The 10,547-nt window shown below is 53.5% G+C and overlaps 1 protein-coding gene across 5 annotated transcripts in view; it reads left to right on the forward strand.

The window, feature by feature from the left end:
* Window positions 1–10,259, forward strand: part of Kifc3 (kinesin family member C3) — a 44,006-nt gene extending 33,747 nt beyond the window's left edge. For all 5 annotated transcript variants that reach the window (XM_008834873.2, XM_029564398.1, XM_029564397.1 and 2 more), the window contains 11 exons: window positions 1,786–1,897; window positions 2,989–3,170; window positions 4,014–4,118; window positions 6,106–6,236; window positions 6,632–6,755; window positions 7,294–7,423; window positions 7,507–7,736; window positions 7,982–8,116; window positions 8,466–8,574; window positions 9,390–9,416; window positions 9,618–10,259. In XM_008834873.2, the coding sequence (XP_008833095.1) occupies window positions 1,786–1,897; window positions 2,989–3,170; window positions 4,014–4,118; window positions 6,106–6,236; window positions 6,632–6,755; window positions 7,294–7,423; window positions 7,507–7,736; window positions 7,982–8,116; window positions 8,466–8,574; window positions 9,390–9,394 (1,263 nt within the window). In that variant the 3' untranslated portion in view covers window positions 9,395–9,416; window positions 9,618–10,259. The remainder of the gene's footprint in view (window positions 1–1,785; window positions 1,898–2,988; window positions 3,171–4,013; window positions 4,119–6,105; window positions 6,237–6,631; window positions 6,756–7,293; window positions 7,424–7,506; window positions 7,737–7,981; window positions 8,117–8,465; window positions 8,575–9,389; window positions 9,417–9,617) is intronic.
* The last annotated feature ends 288 nt before the right edge of the window (window positions 10,260–10,547 follow it).

Raw genomic sequence — 10,547 nt, forward strand, 5'->3', positions numbered from 1 at the left:
TGGCTCCCCAAAAATGTAACTGTCAGAGTGCCCACACACGTTCCCCCCCTATATCCCATCCATGTTATGGGTCCCTTTTAGCTTTTTTTTTTTTTTTTTTTGGTCTTTTTGAGACAGGGTCTCCCTGTAGCCCCAGTTGGCCTGGAGCTTACTATGTACAACTGGCTGGCCTTGAACCACGTGCCTCTGCCTCCTGAGGACTGGGACTAATGACATGCACCACCACACCTGGCATTTACAGCTATTTTTTAAAGATTTATTTTTAATTGTGTGTGTGCGTGTACACACGTATGTGAGTGCTTGTATCCATGGTGTTGGATCCCTGGAGCTAGAGTTACAAGTGGTTATGAACCACCTGACATACATGCTGGGAACCAAACTCAGGTCCACTGCAAGAGCAGCAATCGCTCTAACAGCTGACCCATCTCTCTAGCGCCCTCCCCCTCTATGCTGTTATAGAAAATTATTATTGGAGACAGGGTCTTACTACATAGCCTAGGCTGGCTGTGAACTCGATATTCTCCTGCCTCAACCTCCTGAGCATTGTAATTATAGGTCTTGATCACCATGCCTAGCTTGATGTATTTAATTGTTTGGTTTCCATTTCTTCCTCCTCTTCCTCTTCCTCTTCTTCCACCTCTTCTTCCTCTTCTTTCTACACTAGGGTTGGAGCCCAGGGTTTCATACCTGCTAGGCTCTGAGGGAAGGTGACTGGGTACTTTGACTATCATCCCCAGGTCCTCACTTTGTTTTTTAAAGTCACTCTCACACAGTGGTGAGAATAGCCAGTTTCTCTTAAGTGCCTCCCATGTGCTAAGCCTTTTATAGTTGCTGGCTCCTCAAGTTCATATGGCAGCTCTATAGAGACAAATATATTTTGGGAATAGAAAATAGCTCTTTAAAGAATTTTGTCAGGGCCGGGTGTGGTAGTGCACACCTTTAATCCCAGCACTCAGGAGGCAGAGGCAGGCAGATCTCTGTAAGGTCCAGGCCAGCATGGTTTACATAGAGAGGCCAGCTGGGCTTTTAAAAAAAGAGAATTTTGTCAGTAATGAAGCTGGAGAGCTGGCTCTGTGCTTAAGAGCACTGGCTGCTCTTGCAGAGGACCTGAGTTTGGTTCCCAACACCCACATGGTGGCTAACAGAGGTCCATAAGGCCAATTCCAGGGGATCTGATGCCTTCTTCTGGTCTCTGTAGGCATTGCACAACATAGGTACACTTTTATACGTGCAGACAAAGGACTCATACACATAAAATATAAATAAATCAGTCAAAAAACCCTTAAGAATTCCATCCAGTAATGCAGAGAGTCAAATCTAGCAGATCCTGGAATGTCCCCAGGGTGTTGTGGGCCTTGTTAGGCTCATGAATGGCTTAGTAGCTATCTTTCCCTTTACCCCACACAGGGAACATGCGGCTTTCTCCTCTCTGAAATGTGACATGGAGCCCTTTACCCATCACCCTCTTCAGACTCTCATGAGTTAGATGATATATGAGAAAAACCAAGGCTGGGGCCACTTGTCCCACATCCCCAACTCCTAGGGTAGGGTTAGATTTGAGTGCAACTGACTCAGGTTGTAGTCAGGTGCTCAAGGCCTGGGTCTGCTTACTCTCAGGCTCTCTAGACTCATCTGTGAAATGTGGACACTGGCCTTACTTCCCAAGAAGGTTATTGGGAAAAGTTCATCTGTTATGATAGTTTGTGTCAAGTACTCAGCCTGGGCAGGTGGGAACAGCACCATCAGGGGTGAAGGGAGGCTGACAGTGGTGTACATGCCCTCCAGATCGGCCAGGCCATCGAGGAGGTCAACAGCAACAACCAGGAGCTGCTGCGCAAGTACCGCCGAGAGCTGCAGCTACGCAAGAAGTGCCACAATGAGCTGGTGAGGCTGAAGGGTAAGAGTTCTTGGCTGCACAACAGCCACTGCAGAGCCACCCTCACTGCAGACAGGGATTCAGGGGCCCAGAGGAGTCACAACTAGTAATGGTTCACCTTGGATTTGTATTTGGATCATTTCCAAAGCTCCTTGTCCATGGCAGGTTCCTCCCATGCCTGCAGGGTATGGGGAGCAGTGTGCAGTGATAATTGGCATGTCATCTGTTCCAACCCGGGGCCTGGAAACCTGAGGCTTCACTGATCTCTGCACTAACTCTAGGAAGTACATGCTCTGTGCCAGATGCCACTCCAGATACTGGGAAGTCGGCCACGTCCCCACTCCCAGCCCTTGCCATACTCACATTGACTGGGAGAAGGGCTAGTGATCACCAGTCATCTAGAGAACCCTGTACTGTCCCATCACCAGAGGCGCCAGGGGCTTCTTGAGGCGGAGCTACCGCGTGGAGAGGGAGTAAAGGCAGGGTCCTGCCAGGGGACACAGGGATTCCACCAAAGAGCTGGAAGCATGCCTGTGGGTACCCCACTGTCTCTGCCCGTGGACATACTGCCAGTCACCTTTCTGCTGCTTCGTCCTACTTGCCCGTTCAGTGCCATTTAAAATGATAGAGTAGCCAGGTGCGGTGGCGCATGCCTGTAGTCCCAGCACTTGGGAGGCAGAGATGGGTGGATCACTATGAGTTCAAGGCCAGCCTGGTCTACACAGTGCATTCCAGGACAGCTGGGGGCTACCGGGAGACCCTGTCTCAAAAAGACAAAAAAAAAAGAAAAAAAGAGTAAGTTCTTTGGTTCATGGAGTCCAAGCTCCTCCTTGAGCATAATGGATGAGGGAACAAGTCCACAGACAGAAAGTGTCCGTTTTGGTGTCACCAAGACTGACTTGCAGTACCTAAACCTCACAAGGCCAAACTCTCGCCCTGAACTTGTCTGCCCAGAAAGAAAATGTACTAAATGAATTCATATAGTAGTGTGAGTGACTAATACCTTGCCCCCGGCCATGGCTTAAAAAACAGGGAACTCCTGGGCCACTAGACTGCCCAAGATGGCAGTCTAGTGTTAAACCACCCCATCTCTCTACCTTCAACCAAATCAGGAAACATCCGGGTGATCGCACGTGTCCGGCCAGTTACTAAGGAGGATGGGGAAGGACCTGAGGCTACCAATGCTGTGACCTTTGATCCTGATGATGACTCCATCATTCACCTGCTGCACAAGGGCAAGCCTGTGTCCTTCGAGCTGGACAAGGTCTTCTCCCCATGGGCCTCACAGCAGGATGTAAGTGGGCAAGGAATTTTCAGGGAAATGAAAGAGCAGCAGAAGAAGGAACGAGGAGGTTGTGGGGGAGGGGGGTTGAGGGGGGACCACAAGGCTACACAAAAACATCTGAGTCTGGTCAGGCATAGTGGCACATGCCTTTAATCCCAGAAGAGGTAGGCGAATCTCTGTGAGATCAAGGCCAGACCCTGTTTCAAAACAACAGCAGCAGCAACAAAAAACAGCTCTGAGTCTAGGACAGAGTGGAGGAACATGAGTCCCTCCTATCTTCCCTTGGAAAGAGTGAAGAGGGTAGGAAGGCACTGTTGGAGGCCTCAGAAAGCTCAGGAAAGGAGATCCACACAGAGCCTGCTTTACCAAGAGACGGTAGTCCTGCCCACCCACATGGCTCCTCCTACTTCAAGGTCTCACCACCAGTGACTGGGCCTGGAGGATAGTCTCAGGACCCAGAGTTCCTTTCCTGTAGCAGTCCCATGGGGCTTGCTAGACCTCCCCATTGTTCCCAGTCCCCAGCGCCATGAAGGGGGGATGGTGGGGAGTCTCAGCTTCACTTTCCTCTTAGCTACCCAGGGCCACACTTGCAGGCATCTCTGGCCCTATGTTTGCTCTGTCCCACCAGGGGTCAGGCAAGCCAGAGAACATGCCAGGCACAAGTTGGCCTTTGCTGTGTTTGGCCAAGTCCTCCCTGAGAGTAGGTGAGGTGGAGTTGGGCCTGAAGCCCTGTGCTGACATCCATGGACAAATCCTGTACAGTGAGCTGGGAGGTGGCTGAACTTGGAGTTTCCAGGCACCACATGGTAACAGCACTGGAAGCCCCTCAGTCTCTGCCTCATGTCCCCCCAGGTCTTCCAAGAAGTGCAAGCTCTCATCACCTCTTGCATCGATGGCTTCAATGTCTGCATCTTTGCCTACGGCCAGACAGGTGCCGGGAAGACATACACCATGGAGGTGGGTGCCCACCAGAGGGGAGGGCTTAGGAGACATACACTGTGGAGGTGGGTGCCCACCAGAGGGGAGGACTTAGGAGACGTACACTGTGGAGGTGGGTGCCCACCAGAGGGGAGGGCTTAGGGCTCCAGCTTTCCTCCATGGTGTTGGGGTTTTGCACAGTACGTGTTTTGCTATGTCTTCACAACCACCCTGGAGGCAGAGGCTGTCATTCCCATGTTGGCTTCAAAGTACGAAGCCTAAAGACTACTTTGCCTAAGAGCCTGCCGAGTGGGCTTGCAGAACTTGGAGAGGGCAGTATGAGGAGAGCAGACCATCAGAGGGCTCTTGACCCAGGTCAGAAGCTAGGCCAGGCCAGGCCTTTCCTGCACACATTCCCCAAGCTCTCTCCTGCAGTGTGGCTGCCAGGCTGGGCTGGAAGATTCCAGGGATACTGGGTTGAATGAGATTGGGTGTCAGCCCTCAGAGAGATCCTGGGCCTTGGGAGAGCCTGGTACATCACTGTATTTGTGGAAGCCTAGCTCTCAGAGCAGTGCTTTATCTTCCTCTTACAGCCAGTCCCTTGTCAGTGGGACAAGGCATCAGGGAGAATGAATCAGGGAGTGGGAGCAGGCATCAGAATGACTGGGGCACTGTTTTGTTAGTAGCTTTCCCAGTTCCCTAGGGGGTGCTATGAACTCCCCCACTTAGGGCAGGTACAAGAATGAGGATTTGCTGGGTGTGGTGGTGCACACCTTTGATCCTAGCACTTGGGAAGCAGAGGCAAGTGAATCTCTGTGAGGACTTGCAAGGCATGGTGGCACATGCCTTTAATCCTAGCACTTGGGAAGCAGAGGCAAGTGAATCTCTGTGAGGACTTGCAAGGCATGGTGGCACATGCCTTTAATCCTAGCACTTGGGAGGCAGAGGCAGGCGAATCTCTGTGAGTTCAAGACCAGCTTGATCTACATAGCAAGCTCCAGGCCAGCTGGGGCTACAGGGAGACGCTGTCTCAAAAAAAGACCAAAAAAAAAAAAAAGAGAGAGAGAACGAAGGTTTGTTGGGCCCTGCTGGTGAGGCCATTGAGCACCTCTGGGCACTTGCTGTGGCAGCCCCTGCCTCATCTCCCAATCTCTGTGCCCTCAGTTTTGGAGCTAAGGAGACTGGTTAGCAGGTCAGGGCAGGAGAGTTGAATGGTAAAGGGGGTTGACAGTAGCTCCTGAGCATCCAGCTCTACCCTGGGCTCTGTAGAATTCAGGTCCATTCTCTGAGCTCTGAGGCCTGAGGAAACCCTGTGGTGACAGAAAAATCCATGTCCCAGGGAGGAGATGCCCAGTCTGACACAGCAATTTAGTAGGTTCCATCCAGTACCAGGAAGGCTAGCAAAACCAGGATGAGGGATGGGGTACCTACAGGAACAGACCCCCAGGGAGCTGGGGGCTGCCTTAGCCAGCCCAAACTATCTGAAAGAGCACTTCAGGCAGAGGGACCTGCAGGGCCATGGAGCATGCCCAGCAGCTAGCACACTTAAGGCCCAGGAGGTAGTTCTAATGCAGGTATTGGGTGAGAGGTACCTTCAGGGGGGCTCCAGATTTCTTCTGAAAGGTGACCATCCCATCCCACCCAGGCACTTGCCTTTTCCACCTCTGCCTATCCTCAAGTACCTACAGAAGCTGGCTCCTGGCAGAGAGCATCCTTGGGGGGCTGTAGGTAGGAATTCATTTTCATTGCCCCTCCCAAGAAGCCTAGTAGACCACACAATTGTGTGGTGCTCAGCAGGGGTGGGCAGGCCTGTGCCCCCCTTCGTCCCACTGTTTCTCCAGTCTCTCTGCTGTCCTGGCAGGGTGATGCTACCTCAAAGGTAGGGAAACTTGTTTATACCTGGTAGAGGGTGTTCTGAAAGCAGCCCAGCATGCAGCAGGGAGGCTCACCAGTACAGTACCCAAGGGCATGGAGTGGCACAGACTGGGTTTCTGCAGGGTCACTGGATCTTTCCTTCTGCCCTCAGGGAACCCCGGAGAACCCAGGCATTAACCAGCGGGCCCTGCAGCTGCTCTTCTCAGAGGTACAGGAGAAGGCATCTGATTGGCAGTACAACATCACTGTCAGTGCAGCCGAGATTTACAATGAGGCCCTCAGGTAGGCCCTGGTCAGAGCCATGTGGGGGCCATGGGGAGGTCTTCTGGGTCTCAGAGACGAGGTTCTAGATGAGGCTAGGAAGAGCTTTGCCCCACATTTAGGAGGTGCATCCTCCCTGAGCTGGGACCCTGCTGTGGGCCCCATTGCCCTGGGTAGGGGTAAGAATGAGTATGGGGAGCTCTCCCCATACAGAGGGTACCATCCTTATGACTTCTGGGGAAGTCTTTCTCCCTTCTGAGTGCTTGGGAGGAACAGGGACTGGGGGAAAAGGAGAGGACAGCTTAACCCTATGGTCCAAGTAAGTGGGACTGTGGGGGCAGATTCCAGGCTGGGGGTTGGCTGCAGTGTAGAGATGAGAAATGGGAGGGGGAAGTAATACCCACTCACCCCTCCAGAGACCTGCTGGGGAAAGAGCCTCAGGAGAAGCTGGAGATCCGACTGTGCCCAGATGGCAGCGGGCAGCTGTATGTGCCTGGGCTGACCGAGTTTCAAGTGCAGAGCGTGGATGACATCAACAAGGTGAGGGGTCACCAGGGAAATGCTGGGAGAACTCAGCAACAGGTAGAGCTGCTCTAGACAAAACAGGCTTAAATGTGGGCTCTGCCACTACCTGAGTGTACAGTTCACGCAAGTCCCTGTGCCCCTCTGAGTCTGTTTCCTCATCTGAAATGCAGAAATTGAGGCAGGCATGGGCACACACCTGAAATCCCAATCCTCAGAGGCTGAGGCAAGAGGATTGTGCGTCTGAGACCTGCCTGACTACATAGCAAGGGCCTGTCTCAAAAAACCGAAGTGTAGCTAGGCGGGATGGCACACACCTTTAATCCCAGCACTTGAGAGGCAGAGGCAGGCAGATCTCTGTGAGTTCCAGGCCAGCCAGGGCTACAATCCCAGCACTTGGGAGGCAGAGGCAGGCAGATCTCTGTGAGTTCCAGGCCAGCCAGGGCTACATAGTGAGACAAAATAAAATAAATGGAAACTTGTGCATAAATAAAATGCACTGGGCAGCATTACCCTTCCCAAGGAGCCCCCAATCTCAACTAGCCTTTGTTCACAGGTATTTGAGTTTGGCTATACCAACCGCACCACAGAGTTCACCAACCTGAACGAGCATAGCTCCCGCTCGCATGCCCTGCTCATCGTGACAGTGCGTGGCGTGGACTGCAGCACGGGCCTCCGCACCACGGGTGAGGGCACAGCGGGCAGCCTGGCCAAGCACCCCATAGGAACCTCTTGGGCAGCCCTGACCTGCCTCATGCCCTACCCACAGGGAAGCTGAACCTGGTAGACCTGGCTGGCTCAGAGCGTGTGGGCAAGTCCGGGGCTGAAGGGAGCCGCCTTCGGGAGGCCCAGCACATCAACAGGTCGCTGTCTGCCCTGGGGGATGTCATTGCTGCCCTGCGCTCCCGTCAAGGCCATGTGCCCTTCCGAAACTCCAAGCTCACCTACCTGCTGCAGGACTCACTCAGTGGTGACAGCAAAACGCTCATGGTGGTGCAGGTGAGGGCCTGGGGGCCAAGGGTGGCCCAGTGTCGGGGGGGGGGGTCCCAGACTGTCAGCTGTGGCAAGCCCCCACATGGATCTGGCTAATGCATCCTGTGCAGTGCACAAGTCCCTCGCATGTCTCTGGCCTTCCGCCACCTTCATTGCCCCTCAGTGGTCTCTCCATGCTGGGAGCACCCTCTGGTTACTGTGCTGCCTCCTCTGGCTTGGGCCTGAGTTGGACCTGAGCTCTCTGTTCCCAGGTGTCCCCAGTGGAGAAGAACACCAGTGAGACACTGTACTCCCTCAAGTTTGCAGAGAGGGTGCGCTCCGTGGAGTTGGGTCCAGGGTCCCGCCGCACAGAGCTGGGCTCCTGGTCAAGCCAGGAGCATCTGGAGGTGGGGGCCACTGTGAGCCTGACTCAGGCTGGCACTGGGTAGGGGTGGACAGATGCTGTGGTAGTGGAGGAAGCTGCCACAAAGGTGGCTAAGGCTAGAACCGCATGCCCCTTTAGGCCATCATTCCTCTTGGTCCAGCAGTGGCCACCTAAGCCCATGGTAGGTGTCCAATACAAGCTAATTTTGTCCTTCACAGACTGTATTTGATTCCTGGGCTGTGATTCCTCAAGGCAGAAGTGTCATCAGTCCCCTCTGCAAAGAGGAAACTTAAGAGAGAACTGTGACGGGTGGAGGGGAGGAGCCAGGGCAGCCTTGGCCCCCCCAGCCCACCTACATTCTCTGTTCACAGTGGGAGCCGGCTTGCCAGACACTGCAGCCAGCTACACGAGCCCATTCTGCCCCTGGCTCTGGGACCAGTAGCCGCCCTGGTTCCATCCGAAGGAAGCTGCAGCCATCGGGTGAGCCTACCAGGAGTGGACTGGGTGGGAGGGCAAGCCTTTCCCACTTGAGTAACAGTGCCAGGCTGCCCTTTCCTAGATAAGCTGTTTTTCAAAGAATAAGAAAAAGCCCCATGAGCCAGGCCTAGTAGTCGACACCTGTAATCAGTACTTGGGAGGCTGAAGCAGGATTGTTAGTTTGAGGCCAGGCTGGTCAACATAGTCAAAATTTTTAAAAGGTCAAGTCAGGTATGGTGGCCTGTGCCTGTAATCATGGCATTTGGGAGGAAGATCCATCCCTGAGTTCTAGGTTAGCCTGGTCTACATAATGAGTTCTGGGTTAGCCTGGTCTACATAATGAGTTCTAGGCCCGTGAAGGTTACATTGCGAGTCTCAAACCCTATTCCCCCAGAAGGGAAGCTGCATGCCTAGCATGTGTGAAGCCCCAAGTTCCATCCATGGCACCATAAAAACATGCATAGAACCTGTCTCCCCCTCCCCTGCCCTGGCCACACTAATCCCAGACCCAGGAGCCAGAGCAGGCAGTACTGTCTGTTTTACTATGGGAAATCGAAGCCTCTGAAGAGGCCCTGGGGCCTCCTAGCTGGGGCTACCAACTCAAAGCTCAGACTGAATCTTAGAAGCTACATTACCTAAACTCTGCAGTACTCCCCACAAAATAGGACACACACATACACACCACACAGAGGGCCCTTACCATAGGGCTGTGACCTACTTGGGGACCTGGTCAGTCATTGGGTCCAAAGGGGTGGTGGTGACATCGGGGCCCTGGCTGGAGCAAGCCCCCAATGAGATGCCTATCAATTTGATTTCAGCCTGACGGCTGGGGCTACATTCTCCAGGTGAGTGTGGGCCAGCGGCCTGGGGCTGCCTGCCTGCTGCCCGCTGTGGGTTGCAGGGCTCTATCGGGGCTCAGCTGCACAGGGCTGAGCCTGCCCTCCACTGCCTGCTGTCTGTGTGCTTCTGCTGGCCTCCTGCTCTTGCATCTGCTGTGGGCATGGCTCCTGTAACAAGAGGCTAACAGCTCCCTTCCCCTTTTTCAGGGAAGTTGAGGCCAGTGCCTGTATGAGGATGTGCCATGCTGCCAGGCATGGAGCCGGGCCCCAAGGCCTGGCTACCTGCTCCTGCTGCAGTGCCCACCAGGAACGCAGGAGATGGAGGCTTTCCTGCCTCTCAGAGATGAAACATGTTCAGAAGGAAGCGAGTCTGTGTGTGGCTCTGGGCACCACAGCATGGGCTGGAAGGCAGGGATGGTGGTCTGCCTGGTAGGCTGAGACCATGGGAGCCGGGCCTTTGGGGAGGGTGGGCCTCTCCTCTGGGCTCACTCCTCATCTAGCTTAGGGGCCCAGTGGCTCCTCCTATTAGAAGGACTGAGGAGCCTCCAGGAAGGTACAGGAGCCAGCTGGGTTGGTGGGAAGCAGGAGCATCTCTACCTGTTCCCCTCTTGAGAACCAGATCCTGAGGCTGGGTGTGTACATAGTGTTCCAAGGTGTATATAGGAGCCCACTCTGTCAGGGGTTGGGCTATATTTATGGCTGGCAGAAGCCAGTGGGTAGGGTTGTTTCCCATCTGCCTGGCACCAGGCACTATCCCTGTCCATTGACTTTGCAACATGTTCCTGCCCCTCAAATCCTATTTAAGAACTTTTGGAATCTTAGCCATTTTTACTTATTAAACTCTTTTTACACAAACATAGTCTGAAATCATTGGTATTGGAAGCCCCTGTAGGTGATCATGGAGAGGGAATATTGGTATGTCCTATTGTTTTCCATGGCTGGTTGACCAACCACGTGAAACCTCTAGGAATTGCCTTAAAGACCACATATCTACCACTGGGGGCCAGAAGTCCTTACTGTCCCCATACCTCTTATATTATTTTGGTCATAACTTCCCTTTTGAAATACCTACTATGTGCATGTAACAACTGTCCCATCCCACAGTAATGTCACCTGTTACAGATGAGAAGCTACAGC

This window comes from Nannospalax galili, unplaced genomic scaffold (genome assembly GCF_000622305.1).
Source record: "Nannospalax galili isolate Female #2095 unplaced genomic scaffold, S.galili_v1.0 scaffold957, whole genome shotgun sequence".
Taxonomy (NCBI): Eukaryota; Metazoa; Chordata; class Mammalia; order Rodentia; family Spalacidae; genus Nannospalax; species Nannospalax galili.